The 17477-nt window shown below is 60.1% G+C and overlaps 1 protein-coding gene across 1 annotated transcript; it reads right to left on the reverse strand.

Moving 5' to 3' along the window:
- Positions 1–217: 217 nt before the first annotated feature.
- On the reverse strand, positions 218–15221 carry NGFR (nerve growth factor receptor). Its single transcript, XM_049801099.1, has 6 exons — positions 15077–15221; positions 11114–11255; positions 6261–6620; positions 4262–4505; positions 3399–3559; positions 218–3311 (listed from the first exon to the last, which is right to left on the reverse strand). Exons 1-6 carry the CDS (start codon positions 15119–15121, stop codon positions 3010–3012), a joined length of 1254 nt encoding a protein of 417 aa, XP_049657056.1. The 5' UTR covers positions 15122–15221; the 3' UTR covers positions 218–3009.
- Between the last annotated feature and the right edge of the window lie 2256 nt (positions 15222–17477).

The raw sequence follows: 17477 nt of genomic DNA on the forward strand, positions 1-17477 counted from the left end.
CTTTGAGGCCATCTTTCCTATCACGGATTCACAAACCTCAGTTCTTGGGGTGGGGGGGTGGAAAAACCAAGCAGCACGTCAACGTAGTGATGCTCTTTATTGGCATCCGACGGATACACAAGGACAGCTACCCACCCGGCCGGCGCGGCGGCCCACCACCCCCCGTGCATCAACCCCCCCCACCTCATGCTGCTCACACCCCACCCGCAAACCCCCCAAACTCCTACGACGGCTATTTCTTCACCATAAAACTTCCTAATAAATCAGCACTGGTATTACAGAGGGGCGAGTGGAGAAACACACGTTCTTTGTACAACAGAAACATTAGAAAAGGACACAAAACGTACCGACGAGCGCTAACTTTGGCTTGGTTTTCCCTCCCTGTTTTTTCATTTTATTTTTATTTATTTCCTGCAACCAGGGATTTGAGGCGTCCCCCGGCTTCTCTTTGGATGCTGAGTTTGTCTCCGTTTCCTCAGCCCTGAGGAAATCCCTTTACTATGGCAATTGAAACCTGAGACCGTGGCAATATTGTCCTGAAGAAAAGCAGTTTCCAGCTGGCAAGGTATGGCCAGGTTGGCTTGTCAGACTGAACCGGGCAGTTTGTTTTGCTTTTGATCTGGGCACTTTATTCCAGTTGCCCTTAGTTTGTATTTGAGTCGTTTCACCAAAAAAAGGGACCGATGGAAACAACCTGACAATAACCAACATTTAAATTCATCCAAAAGCATCCCTGTGGATGGCTCGGTCTGGCAGGAGCAGGCGCCCCAGCCGGGGCTTCGTAAACCGGAGTCACCCGCTGCAAGTAGAGTTGCAAATTTGGGGCAGTTTCCTTGGATTTTAGTGATGGGAGAGGTTCGGGACTCAGATGTGAGACTCTCAGCCCTGTTGGGGCCAAGTGTTTTTAACCAACAGGTTTGGCATGGGCAGCCGGCAGCCAAAGTGTCACAAGGGCTGTTCCTCCGAAGGGATCTTGGCTGTTTTGCTGTGTGAGGGCAGGATGTGTCAAAGATCCCGTTCTGGAGATCCAGATTCAGCCTGCGCTGCTTTATCATCCAAAGCACAGGAGGCAAAATTCCCAAAAGCTTTTGAAGGACCTGGGCACTTGAATCCTATTGAGGCAGCCTCCAATTCCTCGGAAAGCGCCGAGCTCTCCCTATCGACACCCGGCAGTTCTGCCAGGAGCAGCCAAATCCTTCCACGTTCCCAAGTTTCTCATGGACCTGCTGCAGCAATTTTTGGGGTGTGCATGTTTCCCTGCCCCCTCCATTGAGTCTTTAAGGCCAGAAACGAGGTGGGACCGAAGACTTGGGATGCAAAACGAAAGCTCGCCTTGCAGGCAGAAAGGCTGTGAGGGAGAGCAGAGGGGACGGGACGGGTGCCGTCGCCCCACGTCACACGTAGAAACATCAAGCAGTTAGTAAAACAACACGACGTTATTTACAAGTCTTGCTTATCTCCTTAAGGAGGGGAAGAAAATCACCTTCTGCCTTCAGGAAAGTTTCTGGCTGAATCCAGAGGCGAAGGGGGAGTTCGTAGGCGCAGGCGTACGCGGTGCTGGTGCCAGGCACCAGCTCACCGTACAGCCCTTTTTCTGCAAAAACCTCGTGATGCTCCAGGCAAGCGAGACATCAAAGCCGTAGCTGTGTTGGGGACATCCCCCAGGACCGCGCTGGCTGCTCGGTGGCAGCTCACGGGGGGAAGAACAGGGTGCTCCCCTGCCCGGTGGCTTCTCTTCAGCATCCCCTATGAGTGAGCCTGGTGCCGGGCAGGGAGCTGATATGCCAAGAAAATGCACTTATAGCTCTGGAGGTGGTGAGTGATGTCCCCTCTCCGGGGCTGGGGTGGGCTTCCAGCGGAGAGAGATGCTGGGGCCACCCAAGGATGCCCCTGGGGAGGCAGTCGGTGCACCGAGGGTGGGCAGCACCCACCGTGTGCCCGGATGGAGGCAAAAAGCCCGCAGGGGAGTGGGTAGGGGTATTTCTGAGCCACCCTTCACAGTGCTGGAAAAGAAGGAGCCCTTACAAGCAGGGGGTCAGGACCACCAGCCCCGGCCGGCTCTGCGGACGAGCAGGGACAGTGCAATCGCAGCAGGGTGGCTTTGCTCTCAGGTGGGTGCAGCGTGGGGGGGGTGGGGGGAAAGGATGAGCAGAGCCCTTTTTGTCGTGTCCCCACTGTGGGCAGGCACTTTTTCAGCCCTTTAGACCTTCGGTGTCCTCCCGTGGAACTCCAGCGTGCCTGGGTGAGCCGGGCACTGGCAGGGAGGTCACGGCACCCGGTCTTCTGGCCCCCAATGTTCGGGTGGTCCCGGCTGCTCCTCACCGAGACCAAACGCTGGCAGCCCCGTGGAGCGTGCGTGGGGGCTGCGCCCCCCCCCCCCCCCCCCCCCCCCAAATTTCACAGTGTAGGTTGGGCTGCTGGAAGCCAAGTCCTTTCCCCCAGCCCACCCCCCCCACCATGGTGCAGCCTGGCTGTAGGACCAGATTCCTTCCCCAAATCCTGGTACAGCAGCTCCAGTTCTCTCCGTACCCATCGCAGCCCTGCCCTTCGTTTGCGGTTTGGGGAAAGCAGCTGGATTTCAGGGCATTGGAAGGAAGCAGGAGATAGTGGCGGGGTGAGCCAAGGAGGAAGGGCAGGAGGAAGAGGAGAACTGGAGCCCCAAGGAATAAGGAGAAGGGGCTGGAAGGGGAGAGAGGAGAGGGCTCGGAGCATGGTGCTCATTCCTGCGTCCGTCCGTCCAGCCTAACGGGGCTGCAGAGGATGATCCGGCAGCAGACAGGCTTTGGGCATTGAGCGGGATTGAGCTTACGGGCTGCCAGGGGGAGGCGGTGCTGGGAGGGGGCGATACCGAAAACAGGAGGTCAGTGCATACAGGACTGTAAATTGGGGGGGCCCGGGGAGCCCCCGCTTCCTTCCCACCCTCCCCTCTGGGGCTTTCGGTGCCAGGGAGGGGAGAGGCGAGGGGGTGAAGGGAGAAGGGGACCCCGCGGGGCCACCCCGGGCCACCCTTCAGACGGGGGAGGTGGCAGTGGACTCGCTGTACAAGCTTTCGGCGATGTCCCCGCGCTGGATCTTGTGCAGGGCGGCCAGCAGGACATCGAGGGTGGCCGTCTCCTTGGAGGACCAGTCGGCCAGGAGAGCCCGGGCGGGTGATTCCTCCCGGGTGAAGGAGTCTATGAGGTCCTCTTTGTAGCCCAGCTCCCCGGCCAGCTGCCTCCACGTCTCCTCCGTGGAGCTTCCCAGCAGCTTCTCCACCTCCTCCTGCTTGCTGGGCGGCAGGTTGGCGTAGAGGTTCCCATCTCCCTTGGGCGCTGGGAAGGACGAAGCGACATTAAGCCCATCCCTGGGGTGCACTTACCCATCCTGCAACCCCCCCCCCCCACCCCGGTTCACCCTACCTGGCCCTTGGGTGCTCTGGCTGGGTGGCTGCTGGTCGTGCAGGCTCTGGCTGTCCACCGAGATGCCGCTATCGCTGTGCAGCTTCTCCCCCTCCGGCGAAGGCGTCTGGTTCACCGGACGGTTGTTGGCCCCTTGCTTGTTCTGTTTGCAGTTGTTCCACCTGCGAGGAGAGGAGCGGGGAGGTGACAGCCGCTGGCGATGTCCCCCAGGTTGGGAGCAGGTCTGTTGTTTTGTCCCGCTTTCTTAGGATCGCTTTTTGCTGGGCAAAGCGTTTCTCCTACAACCTTTGGCTCAACCTCTCCGGCGTAGCGGCCGGATCGATTTAAATCGGTGTTTGCAGGTGCCGAGCACCTAAGCTTTGCAAGGGACCAGGGCAGGGCTCCCTTCTGCGGGGATCTGCTGCAAAAACGCAGCTGGGCTGCCGGAGTATGCAGGGGTCCTGGGGCTGCCTGTGGGTGTCCCCCCCAAAAAAAACCCACCCTTGGGGTGCCTGGGGAGCTGCCAGGGCCTGCCCGGGGCCAGGTGTAAACCCAGCACACCGGGGATGAGCCGCTGAAGGTGATCGGTCGTGACGGCCGCCCACGGCGTGCCAGAACGAGCAGGGGCCGGGGCTGGGTGTGGGGGGGTTGCAATGAGGGCTCCCCCACCCTGCACCTCCACCCTGCTGCCATCTCCCTCTTTCACCTCTCAACTGCCTGATTTTTCAGATATTTTTGGAAATTCACCTCCTACCCACCCAGCCTGGACCCCTCTCTCTTGTTGGCGACAGCTCCGGCTGTGGGATTTCTGAGGTGGGGGGGCAGCCTGTTTCCCACTACCTAAATCCTCTGCCGTCACCCCAAGGTGCTGCTTGATCCTCTACCTTTTGAAAGCGATGTAGGCCACCAGCCCCACCACCACGGCCGCCAGGATGGAGCAGTAGACAGGGATGAGGTTGTCGGCGGTGCCGCGGCTCACGACGGGCTGCGAGCTGCCCATGACGGTGGTGACGGTGTCTGCCAGGGTGCTGGGCATCACTTCGGTGTTGAAGGGGTCTCTGGTGATGGGCTCGGGGCTGTCGGAGCCCACCAGGGATGGCATCTGTGTTGTCCAGCGAGGGTGGAGGTCTGCCAGGAGGGAGGGGGAAAGAAATGAGAATAATTAGTCACGCAGCTGGCCGTGCCTTGCAACAGGCTGTGGCGGGTGAATTGGGGAAGGGACAAGAATCTCTGCAGGGATCTTCTTCCAAAGGCTGTGGGGCTTGCAGACGTGCCAGCTCTGCCCCATCCCCTTGTCCCCAGGCTTGTCCTTACAAATCACCTCGTCCCCTGGCCCCAGACAGCACCGGCCTCCCCGGTCCCCAGCACAAGCCAAAACCGTCCCCCGCCCTGAATGGTTGATGGTGCTTGGTCACGGCTGGACACGGACACGGCTTTGTAAGCTCTTCTTTCCCAGCACTGGGTTTCCTTGAGTCCTGCAGCTCTTCCCCCTGACGTGCAAGCTGCACGCTGAGCCCCAGGCTCCCATCGCTGGTACCGAAGCAGCCCCAGCTGCATCCCACCCATTGCCCATCTGTACCAGGACATTTGTAAGGCAACCCAGCTGCCTCCGCAGCTCGCACGGAGCCGGGCTCCTCCTCTGCCAGCAGCATCACAGCCAGGATTTGCCCCTTTCCCGGCCCCTGCCTGCAGCCGTGCACCCCACCAGCCCGGCCCAGTTTGGGAGTGACCCCATTCCCACCGCACCCAAGCACGTCCCGTGGAGCGAATGGATATGCCTTGTCTTGCCCCAGGGAAATGCTCTCACCTGCGGCTGCTCCATCCCTCCCCTGGGTGCCAGCTCCCTCCCAAATTCCCCCTCCCACCCTTCTCCAGGGGTTTATCCCGCACCCGCCGGCAGCGAACCCCGCGGGGCTCTGCCACGTCCGCCGGACCGGCGAGGATGGAGCGGGTGCCACGGCAGGGAGTTGGCATCTTGCCCCGCCGGCCCCCCCGGCCGGACCCCGCTGCCCTTTCGGAGCGACGGTTCGGTGACCGTCACGGTTGTTTCCGGCAGGGTCCCGCTGCCGGCTAACAAAGCTGGCCCTGTGCTCCTTGACTTATGGCTCCATTTACTCGACCCTTTCGAGGGAGCTGCGCTGGCTGCCCCTGCGCCGTGAATCAGCAGCGGCCAGGACAAAGCTCTTTTTTCTCTCCGGCTGGGCTCGGGACAGGGAATCGCACTGCTACTGCCAAGGAGCAACTGGGGCATCCCCAGCCAAAACAGCCCTGCCGCTCCTTTGGGGGGGCTGCGGACGGCAGCGGCGTGTGGGCTGGCGTAGCAGGAGGCTGCTGCCGGTGAATGATGCTCTGCCCCTTCCCCTGGGCACCGAACCCTCCTGGACTCCGGGGCTGGCTGTTCCCTGGCTCTTCAGGGTAGTTAATTCCTATCAGAAACCCATCGGCTGTCAAGTTCCCTCCTGATGAAGGCTTGGGGGGCGGCGAGCACAGCATCTGAGACTGGTGAACCTCTCGGCTCCGCTTGCTGTTTCTGGATGCCAAAAGCCACCCAGCAGAGTGCCTGCATCCGCAGAAGCGTCCTGCCGGGAGCTCAGCCAAGGAAGCCCCTGGAAAAACCTGGGCAGACCCTGGGGCCAGGCATTTGCAAGGGAGACGAGGGCTCACGGCAAGTGCTGCCTTGGTAGGAAGCTGCACGCTGCAATGCCCGAGGGCTGGGGGGGTCTCAGCGGGACACCGAGGTTCTCTCCTCCGAGCTCAGGGACGTGCCCCTGCCTCCCCATTGCTGTAGCGCAAAGGGAAACTGAGGCAGGGAGCGCTACGGGAGTCCCAATGAACCCCACTCTCCCCTCCGCAACGGCTCTCCCCGGAAAAAGGTGACGTTACCTCTGCATTCGGCATCCGAGATGGCCGTGCACTCCTTCACCATCACCTCGTTCTCCTCGCAGGTGGTGCAGGGCAGGCAGGGGTCCACAAAATTGGCTTCGCTGGAGAAGGTGCCCTCGGGACACTCCTCACAGACCGTGTCCTGTGAGTCCTGGCAGGGGAACATGAGGCCGAAGCCCACCTCGCACACCCTGCACTCCTTGCAGCTCCCGCTCGGCTCGTCCTGGTAGTAGCCGTAGGCGCAGCGGCACACGGCGTCGTCCGACTCCACGCAGGGTGCGGACATGCTCTGCAGCCCCACGCACTGCGTGCAGGGCTTGCACGGCTCCGTGGCGCTCACCGTGTCCGAATAGGTGACGCCTGGCAGGGCAGAGAGGGTGAGGTGAGCAGGGTCCCAGCACGGCATCTCCAGCCCCTGTGGCCGCTTTGCTCCCCGGCACTGGTTTTGTCCCATCACCAAATGGTGCTGGGTTGGGGAGATGGGCGCACGCAGCGGCTGCTGGCTGGGACCGTCTCCCCTTTTACCATCTTCTCCATCCTCTGGGCCAGAGGGAGAAGGTGTCCTCCCCCTTCCCCAGCCCCTCAACACCACCGAGCATCCCCCAGCGCACAGGCTCCTCTTCCCATTAACTGCTACGCGCTTTCTGCAGCAATTCCCAGCTCAGAGGGGATCCAGCCTTTGAGCTCCTGCAGCCTGGGCAAGGGCTGGATGCTGCCCTCAACGTATCCATGGTGCCCATGTCCCCAGACAAGCATCCCTGCCACCAAACAGAGCACCATCCCTGTTTTCAACCTCCGATCAAGTTCTGGTCCCCGTGGGCATCCTACAGCCATCGCTTCTTCCCAGCATCCCAAACTCTTTCTCCTCTGCATCCTGCCCGGGGACTCCCTCGGGGCATCACCGCCTTGTGCCCCCCTCCTCAGCCTCGTGTCCCCGACGCGGGGCGTGATTTGAACAGGAGGTTACAACACTAATTGCTGACTCTCCTCTGACCCCGGGGCTTCTTGCTCTCCGGTTTCATCCTGCAAGACTGACTCTGCTGGGGAAATCAATCTTCCTCCCGCAGCCCAGCAAGCCGCCCCCGTGCCCCCTCCTTCCCCTGCCCGCTCCCAGAGGTGTTTGAAGATATTTTTAGCCCAGGAAGACGGGTAAGCTCCTGTTCTGGAGGGCACAGCTGCTGTCCCTGCGTCGGCTGCCTCCCATCGATCCCCCCCCGCAGCCCACGCTGCCGCAACGCCCCGTCTTCCATCATCTGAAACACCGGGGGAAAGTCCAACCTCCTTGATGGAGAAGGTGTTGGCGACCTCAACCACAATCCCTCCGCTTGCCCTGCTCCTCAGGAAGGCAATCCAGCCATGTGCTGATCTTCAGTCACCTGCCTGCCTCCGGAGGAGGATCGGCAATTCCCACCCTCAGTGGCCTCCATCCTCCCGGGGTGGCTAAGGAGAAACTGAGCCATGGACAGGCTCAGGGCAGAGCTGTTCTCTTGCTTAATTTTTGGCCATTTTCAAGATCGAGGGGAAGGAAGAGCCCTGAGACCACGGTGATGGGCAGAGTTAGCATCGCCTGCACAAGAAGAGCAAGATGGAGTTGCCATCCCAGCCTCAGTGGCTGCCTTCCCACCCTTCTTCAACCACAGCAAACCCTGAACGGCAACAGCCGTGACATTTCTACCTCCCGACATCTCCCTCCACCCCATGCCTGCATCGGGGTGTCCTGTTCCTCTCTCGGGGCCGGCCCCGCGCCCTCCCTGGAACTGCAGGACCCCAGGGATGAACCCGCTCCGCTGCTGCTGGTCCTGAGCTGCCGCCTCGGCTCTGCCCCGGGGTGGGCAAGCTGCCCCTGCCTTCCTTGCTGCCCAGCAAGCGAGAAGAACCAGAGCAGCACCAGGTTGACCGCCGGCATGCACGGCTCCCATTAACCTGGGTTCATCCTTTGCATTATTCTGAATTATTGATAGATACCATTAGAGCGGGGGAAGTGGCCAGGAAAGGCATATGGCTGAGTGGGCACATTTTCAGTGGCAGCAAGGTATCTGAGCTGAGCAATTACAGCTGAGATTCAAACAGGGCCCCCTCCCTCCTGCCCGCAGCGATGGAGGCTGGCGAGGCGGGATAAATAAATCATGAGGCAGCCATCAGGGGTGGCTGGCAAGGGAGGGGGAGAAAGAAAATTATAATAAAAAAAAAAAAGCAAGTAGCCATTTGGGCTAATGCAGGGACCGTCTCTTCCAGCCCCTCTGGCCCCCCGGTCCCTGTGGGCTTTGGCAAGGGTGGCGCTTTGATTGTAGCAAATTTTTGCAAAACAATTTGGCTGGTGAATTGGGAAGACATCCAAGGTGAGAGCTTGGAGGCAGCCCAGGGTGGAGGTGGGGATCTCGGCGGCCCAGGGCCGTGCCCGCATTCCTCCCCACCGGCTCACGCTTGGCAAACAGGGTGCTTTGCCGGGACCGGGGCTGCCTGCACCTGCCCAGCACCCGCGGCAGCAGGATCCAGCGTGAGCCCAGGTCCAAAAAGACCCTCTCCCCATCCTGGCGAGGGCCGATGATGGGGTTTGCAGGTCTCCTTCTCTCCCCATCTCAAAATCCCACTCTGGGCTCAGAGGACGGTTGGGGGAACGTTTGCCCCCCTGCAGCACCTGCACCCATGAGTCGCCCCATGGTCGTCCCCCCCCAGCAGCTCCCAGCTGATGAGCTTCTGGGGATTAGTCTATGCTGCTGTTAATGAACGAATGAGACTACAGCTGGGGCAGGGCTGGGGGTATAAAGCAGGAAGGTTTGCAGGGGGGGTTTGCTCTGGTTGTGGTTTCTCAGCTTGTCTGCTGCTCCCTTTTTTTAAGGTGGTGAAGGGGCTGGCTTCCCTACTTGGTGCTGCTTCTTATCAGGGCCTGATCCCACCCCGAGGTGTACACCACACTGCTGCGTAGTTGGGTAAGCGGTATAGTAGATAATCCCAAGCAAGGGGTGGTAGGGCTGGGAGCTGCGGGGATGCAGATGAAGGGCTGCGGGGGGGAAACTGAGGCATGGAGATGGCAACTGGCAGCTGCTTGGAGGCTGGGAGCACTCAGCCTTGCTGGTCTATCAGCAGCAAAGTTAAGCAGGGCCCAAAGTATTGCCCTGGGGCTTTACTCTCGGTCTGTGTGGGTTGCTGGGGGGTCTGGGGGCTGCAGCATTTGCTCCTGGCTGCTCTCATCCCAGCAGGAGCGGAGGAAGGGCCCAGACCCTTTTGTCCTGGTACTTTCCAGCTCAGCTCCCTGACCCAACAGAGCTGCTGCCTGATGTTAATCCTTCTGCAAAAAAAGTAAATGCCTGGCCTGGAGCAATGTGGGGTTGGGCAGGAGGAGCTGGGATGCAAACCAGGGCAGCAGCATTTGCATCTGCACCCTGGCTGATACACGGGCTCCCAGCACCCCACCCAGGTCACGGTCTTGGTCTCTCCATAAGCTCCATGTCCTCCAGGGAGGGTGGAAACTTCCTTCATCCCTCCAGTTCCCCAAAAGAAATCAGGGAGACAAGCCATTTGCCAGCCTAGAAGTGCAGGGGGTTTGGGAAACAGGCTTGTCTGAGCATCTCCAGGAATTCAAAGTGACCCTTTGGATTTACAGCCCTGCATGCCTGGGAGCCGGAGCCTTACACCTTACACCCGGGCCAGGTTCCCTGTAGGAAGGGCCCATGGGGATGGATGGCACAGTGGATGCCCTGGCACCTTGCAGCAAGATGGGTCTGAGCCTGTCGTAGCCTGAGAGGGAACGAGCCCACCGTGTCCCGCAGGATTATCCAGCACAGCAGCCCTGAGGCTGCAGCCGGTGGGATTCAGCCCCTGCAGCCAGGCACTGGGAGGGTAAGCGTTGTTCATCGATTTTGCAGGAACGCAGAGGTATTTTTAGCACTGCCCTGACACTGCTCTGTCCCCTGCTCCGTGCTGGCGCTGCTCTGTTTATATGGCTTCGCCTCCTCTTTGCTCCCCCACAGCCGCGCTCCGTCCCTTCCACCTCTCAAATCACGACCCCAGAGCAAACTGGGCTTGGCTGGCACAGTTTTTCCTAGAAATATTTGTCTTTAGGCCTTCAAAGGGTTTGCAGCAGTAAATTTGAAGGACAGATTGCTTATGCCTATCATGGCATTGTTTAAACAGTAATAGTTGGACCACTTCATCTGTAAGCATTTAAGCAGGTCTCCAGCACACATCTCCGACCGACATTTATGAAGCATTTGACATAGGCAGTGTGCCTGGAATTGGCCGGGAGAAAAATGCTCCCCTCTCTCTCGGGGACCTACGTGATTTCTTCTCCTCTCTCAAACTTGCTTTTATTTTGCAGTCTTTACAAGGTTTTAAAAAAAAAAAAATCCAAAAAAAAAAAAGGTGGCTTATTGGGAGACATCCCTGTAGCTGGATCAGAGACTGATGTGCATCAGCGCTGGGAGAGGAATTTTTCAGGGGCAAACGCTGGCCATAAGCCAGGGAGCCATCAGGAGGCGAACAGTGCTGGAAAGGGGATCTGCAAAGGTGCCTGGTACCAACGGTTCCCAAAACAGGGGGTGATGCTGCATCTGTGGCTGGGATTTACAGGGCAGAAGCTTTGGGGAAATGCTGGCAGTAACCCTGGTGTGGGTACAGAGATGGGTGGCCTGGGAAGGCTGCATGTGGAGTGGAGCTGATCCGTGTGAGGGATGCCGTGCATGGAAAGATTGAAGCAAACAGCCCAAATTGTGCCCAGGCAATCCTTCCAGGAGGCAAAGAGGATACAACATGGGGAGACTCAAGTACCTGCTGATGCTCATGGTCCCCAAAGCCCCCCCCGGACCCCGGACCAGCCCCTTTGTGGTGCTTTGCGGAGGGGAAGGGGTACTCACTGTCCAGGCAGGGCTCGCAGACGGTTTGGTTGACCCCGCAGGGCTGCACCACCCCCTCTCCCAGGTTGCAGGCTTTGCAGCATTCCCCGCTTGTCGTGTACATCTTGGTGAAGCACTTCTCCTTGGAGCCCCAGGTGGGTCCCTGGGAGAGAAAACAGAGCCAGGAGGTGACCCTTGTTACGGGACCCTCCCTGCAAGGGCAGGCGGAGAAATGCATCGCATCCAGGTAGGGTCCCACTCTAGGGGCGGACATCCAACGTCGGGGCTAAAGGGGGCTCATATTAAATAGAGGTCTTGGGAGAAATGACTTTCCTATGTAAAACTCGCTCATCAGGAAAGCTCCTGCTGAGTTCTACAGCTGGAGGGAGGTCAGGAAAGCCCATGTTTCCACGGTCCGGGCTGGTGGGTATTTTGGAGCGGGGGGGGGTATGTGGGCTTTTCCGCAGTTCTTGACTCTCACCTGAGCTGTCTTCTCTAAGGATGCTTTGCCATCCTGAAGGGCTCAGCCCTTCCCAGCCTGGAGGAAGGCAAAGCACTGCCTACAGGCTGGCGGCAGGGAGACCTGCCTGCTGTGATGGAGGGTTTGGAGAGCTGGGGTGACAGCTCTGCACAGTGCTCTTGCTGCACGTGAGGATCAGAAATCAGACCCCACGATGGAAACGAAGACTTTGAAGGGAGCACTGAGACCTTCAGCAACATTACTGTCTAATGGATGTAAGGGTATCTGCTTATAAAACCTGTCATCACATATGGAAGCAATAAATATGCCAGGAGCGGTGGGGTCAGAGCCACCCTGCACCACACACACTTTGCAGCCTGGGGAATGGGGTGCGTTTGCAGGATGGCTGCTCCCCAAAACACCTTTTGGTCGGGGCCGTGCGGTGCAAGAAACATCTCTACCTGGGCACGGCACTGCTGAGATGCTTGTTGTGGCGATCTCAGCTCTACCTGGGCTCCTTTTGCTCCCTCTGCTCGCAAGCAGGTACGTTCCAGGGCTGGCCCATCCTTTTGCCATCCAACAAAGCTTAATTTTTGGGGGGGGGAAAGAAACTCGGCTAACATTTAGAGGAGCTCTCCCTCCCCGTGCATCTGGATGCCTCGTCAGCCAGTTGGCCGCCTCTTTGCACAATGCGGCGTTATGATGAACTCGCTGTGCATCATCCGGCAGCATCCGGCCCGGCTGAGACAATGGAGCGCCAATTATAGGCATCTGAATGACAAAGTGCTCCAATTACCCTGCTCTTGAAAGCATGTGCTCTCCTCCTTGGCGCTGCTTCGCCAACCCAGGCTGGCAGCCTGCTCCAGTGCTTGGCCCCAGCTGGGAAGGCAGGAAGGCTTGGGGTGTGTAGGAGCTTCCCAGCACCCCCAAATGCCAACTGGGAAATGGGTTTGGGGGTGAGGATGGGGTTTGCTTTGCAGCGGGCTGGCTGCCCGCTTCTCCTGGGGGATGGATCCGGCCGGTGGAGCTTTGCAGCAAACCTGGCTGGAGCTCGCTCCGCTGCTCCATCCTCTACAGCCCTGACTTGTGGCACGGCTGCCCCGCTTGGGCAGGGGTTTACCCCCATCCCACCTCCCCGGGGTTGTGGCAGCAGCAGTCGTGAGCGGGGCTGGGGGAGCAGCCAAACGTGCCTGGCTATAAATAGTGCTGGGAAGGCTGGGGCAGCGCAGCTGGGGCCGGCAGCGGCCAGCTCTCCCACGCCGCAGGCAGCTGCGAGCGGTTCCGTGAGCCCATGGGGATGGGACTCGGCCGTGCCGCTTCCTCCGTGTGACACCCGGACCCCCAGAAGTTGACCCCAGGGACCCCCCCCCCGGCCACATGTCCCCTCGCTGTAGGGCTGCCAGCAGCAGCTGATTCCCCCATGTCCCCTCCCCAGATCCCTTCCTCTGTGCTCCTAAATGCTGTAGAAAATGCAACTTCCAGTCCCAGGTGCTGCACCCCCCCGCTCTGCCTGCGTTTCCCTTTCAGTTCTGTGTCTCGAGCACCGAAACCCCCATAAAGATTAACACACTTATAAGAGGGGCACATGGTCTGCATTAGCCCACTGAAATGTGTATGTTATTAACACAACTCCTGTTGACAAAGCCACAGGTATTAACACCATAAAGCATTTTGACAGCTGGACCAAGGAGGGGGGGCACGGACGGAGGGTGCGAGCAACACCTCTGGAAGCTTTTAATTGCTTTCTGAGTTGTGTCGGTGGGTTTTTATGTCCTAGCAGATGCCGCCAGTTGTGGAGATGGCCTTGGAGGGAGCTACGCGAAGCAGGAGTTCGGCACGGCACCATTAGATCCAGAGCCCTGGCACAGAAAAATCGCTTCGCACCGGAGCAGGGAAGGGAGGGGATGCTACAGCTGGAGATGGGCCCAGCGGCAAGCCTGGATCCGAACTGCCCGCAAGCCTGACAGACGTGCTCTGCCTTTCTTGGCGAAGCACCTTGTCTAGGAACCGCCAAACCCCTGGCTCCGAGCAATTCCCAAACTTTGGGCAGCAGAGAAAGCCACGTCTGAGGTCTGTGGGTCCGGCCAACCCTCGGCACGGCAGGACCGGGAGGGCTCTGCCTCTTCCCACGCGTAGCTACCGGCCAAGCAGCATAGGTAAAGAGCAACAAACCCGGGGTACCCAAAGTTTGGGGTGGTCCCGGGGCTATGGGTGCACATCTGGACCTGTCTGGGTGAGGGCTCAGTGGAGCTGCCAGGCTCCCCCCGGCTCGGCAGGTGTAATTCCGGGGGCAGATCCAGCCCCACGGCAGCCGGTACCCCGGGCTGATGACGGCTGGGCTCAGCCCTGACCCGGGGAGTTGGCTGCGGAGATTCGAGGGGGCACCGAAGCCCCAGCCCCACCGCAGCAGGTGGGGGGGGCTGCCCGAGGTGGGTAATTCCCTGGGGTGAAATCATTTGAATCCATATGGCTGGGACGGTTCTTGGTTTTCCTGCCACCCACCCGCCGCAGCGAACATCCCTGGGGAGCTTAGCCAGCCCGATCCCATGTCCGGTACTGTGGGCATACGGGGCAAAGAGACCCTCCGGCACGGAGCTGCAAACACCGCTTTCCTCCTCAGTCTCTACACGAAACCACTAAAGCATCAGCTTTAATATCCTGCCCGAAAGGTGTCCTGCTGCCTAACGAAACCTCTGGGACCCTCGTCAAATCGTCCCCCAACAAAAGCCCTGTTTCTGCCCCAGGTAGGTAGGTCCATCCCTGCGTGCCCACCCGGCTGCCCTGCTCCGGGTTATTTCCCTTTCTCCTGGCCCCTTGCACCCTCAAGTTTTGTCTCCGGCACATGCTGAGGCTGCGCCCGTCCCGGGGGCTTACGTTGGGGAGAAGAGGTTCTTCTCTTCTGGGCAGTGGGTTTGGAGCTGGGAAGGTCTAAGGGAGATTTGGGGGATACGGGATGGCAGGAGATGAGGGCACTGGGGTGTGGGTGGCTTCTTCCTTCCCCCCCCCCCCCCCCAACGGACTGAGGGCTCTGTCATCCCTTTTTTTCCTGGGTAAAAGGGATGACAGACCTCAGTGCAACGGGATCAGAGGGGCTGCACAGGCCAGCCCTGGGGGTCCCCCATCACCACCACCCCCCCCCCCCCGAGCCCCCTCCCTCCTCACCCAGAGGTGCTCTACCCACCACCCCCGGCTCCCCTCACCCCCTCCCCCCCCCCCCCGCTGCCTCCGGGACCCCCCAGCCCCGCACGGCGGGGACCCCCCCCTTTCTCCTGCCTCCCACCCCCGCCACCTCCCACTCCGCACCCTCCGGGCTTTCCATCCCGGTACATATGGGACCCTCCGTCTCTGCCAGCCTGATACCCCCCCCCCCGGGACCCTCCAAATACCCCCCCGGGACCCTCCAAATACCCCCCCGGGACCCTCCAAATACCCCCCGGGCGATGCCTCCGGGACCTCCTCCTGCTGTCTCCGGTACCCCCGGGGACCCTCTTCATTCCCCCCCTCCCCGGGGATGCTGCACTCACCGCCGGGAGCAGGAGCAGCAGCAGCAGCGGCAGAAGCCCGGCCATGGTGCGCTGGGGCGGTGGGACCGGTTCCCGGTTCCCGGTTTCCCACCCCCCCCCCCCCCGCCCCGAAAGCCGGTACGCGGCCGGGCTGCCCTCCCTCTGCCGCCCGCCGCCTCGGCGGCAGCCAGAAAAGGGCTGCAAGTCCCTCCTCCTCTTCCTCCTCCTCCTCCTCCTCCTCCTCCTCTCCGCCCCCGGAGCATCACGGCTTGCGGCCGAGCCAGCACCCTCCTCCGCCGGCACACAAAGCCCGGGTCCCCCCCCAAAGTCCCCACCGCCCTCCCACGAAGTGCTTTTGGGGTGCGCTCTGTCCCTGCCCAGCCAGTTCTCCAGCCCTTCAATTATTCACACCCATCCATCTGTCTCCGTACAGCCTCCTCAGCTGTCCGTCCGTCCGTCTGTCCATCCATCTCAAACACCCGCATCCGTCCATCCGTCTGTCCATCTGTCCATCCATCTCCTCAAACACCCGCATCCATCCATCTGTCCATCCATCTCCATCCCCTCAAACACCCGCATCCGTCCATCCGTCTGTCCATCTGTCCATCCATCTCCATCCCCTCAAACACCCGCATCCATCCATCCGTCTGTCCGTCTGTCCATCCATCTCCATCCCCTCAAACACCCGCATCCATCCATCCGTCTGTCCATCCATCTCCATCCCCTCAAACACCCGCATCCGTCCATCCGTCTGTCCATCTGTCCATCCATCTCCTCAAACACCCGCATCCGTCCATCCGTCTGTCCATCCATCTCCATCCCCTCAAACACCCGCATCCGTCCATCCATCTGTCCATCCATCTCCTCAAACACCCGCATCCGTCCATCCATCTGTCCATCCGTCCACCCATCTCAAACACCCGCATCCGTCCATCCGTCTGTCCATCCGTCCATCCATCTCCTCAAACACCCGCATCCGTCTGTCCATCCATCTCCATCCCCTCAAACACCCGCATCCGTCCATCCGTCTGTCCATCCGTCCATCCATCTCCTCAAACACCCGCATCCGTCTGTCCATCCATCTCCATCCCCTCAAACACCCGCATCCGTCTGTCCATCCGTCCATCCATCTCCATCCCCTCAAACACCCACATCCGTACATCCGTCTGTCCATCCGTCCATCCCCTCAAACACCCGCATCCGTCCATCCGTCCCTGCACGCCTCCTCCACCGGTCCCTGTCCCCATGATGGGTTTTTTAATGATATTACAGCCCTGGTGAGATGCTCCGGGCAGGTCAGCGGCCATGGCTGGGATTGGGGTGAGCAGATCTCCTCTAGGCTGCATGGGACAAGGAACAGCATCCCATGGGTGCCTGGATGGGTGACACCCCCAGGACCCCGACCTCAAAGTTGGTCACAGCCAGTGGGGTGACACGGAGAAGCCCCCCCGCAGCGGGGAGCACACAGCTGATGCTGTGGTGGCCGAAACTGCCTGCTCTTTGTAAATCAACCCTTGGCAGTAAAAAAAAAACCCACAAAACCCTAACATATTGGTGTCCTTCAGTTCCTAAACCCCTCCCTGCTCCCCGTGTGCCGCTCTCCTCTGCCCCAGCGTTTCCAGCTTCTTGCAGGATGACTCTGCCTGGCCTCCTGCCCAGCCCAGACCCCACGGTGATGGGAGTTGGAAATGTCACAGCCTGTCCCTCAGCCCAGCGAGGTCCCCGCCTTGGTGTGTCAGCACCAGAAATGCTCTTTGTGGGGCTCACTGGAAAAATGAAGTGGTTTTCTGGTGGCGTTGGGTAAGGGAGGGGAGCTGGAAATGGCCCAGACGTGCTGTCGCTGGTCCCCAGGGTGGCTCCTGAGGCCAGGATGGAGGAGAGATGCCTTCTCCCTCCGACTTTATCCACTGCACGGTCGATTTGGCTTTGTGTCCCGCCAACGCCAGGCATTTCCTCACCCCTCCGGGCTCTGTAGGCGTTTTTGGGATTCCCCGTAGCAATGCCCGGGTCCAGCCTTTCCCACCACCGCGGCCATTCGAGCCCCCCAGCTCCCGACGGCCGCGCAGGCTCTTCCCTTGGGTCACATCTTCCCCTCCAGGCAGAAAAGCACCCAGGGCTGAGCACAAATCAGCTGGATTTCCTCTTGAAAAACAAATTATCAACCTCCTGAGGATGCCTGAGGTCAGTTACTCCCGGCCGGCTCGGGCTGCTCCGCTGGGCAGCCAGGAAGGGTTTTAAGGAAAGTCCCTCATTCCCAGCCTTGCCTTTCAAGAAGATTAAACCGAAGCCAAAGCTGCCGTTTGTTCTCCGGCACGGAGAAGCAGGAACACATGTGTAAACCACATGGCGATGGGTTTGCCGGCCAGAAAGCCGTGCCGGAGCCAGGTGGGGACCGGGCAGGATGCGCCCGGGACCGTGGGGC

Source organism: Accipiter gentilis, chromosome 5, assembly GCF_929443795.1.
Source record: "Accipiter gentilis chromosome 5, bAccGen1.1, whole genome shotgun sequence".
In the NCBI taxonomy this organism is placed as follows: Eukaryota; Metazoa; Chordata; class Aves; order Accipitriformes; family Accipitridae; genus Astur; species Astur gentilis.

Bases quoted from the DNA above. Each gene is read 5' to 3' on its own strand.
- NGFR (XM_049801099.1), bottom strand. From the start codon at position 15,121: ATGGCCGGGCTTCTGCCGCTGCTGCTGCTGCTCCTGCTCCCGGCG. The intron at 4,506-6,260 runs GTAACGTCACCT...CCCTCCTGGCAG, and splicing joins CTCGGATGCCGAATGCAGAG to ACCTCCACCCTCGCTGGACA. The intron at 3,312-3,398 runs GTAGGGTGAACC...CGTCCTTCCCAG, and splicing joins CCAGAGCACCCAAGGGCCAG to CGCCCAAGGGAGATGGGAAC.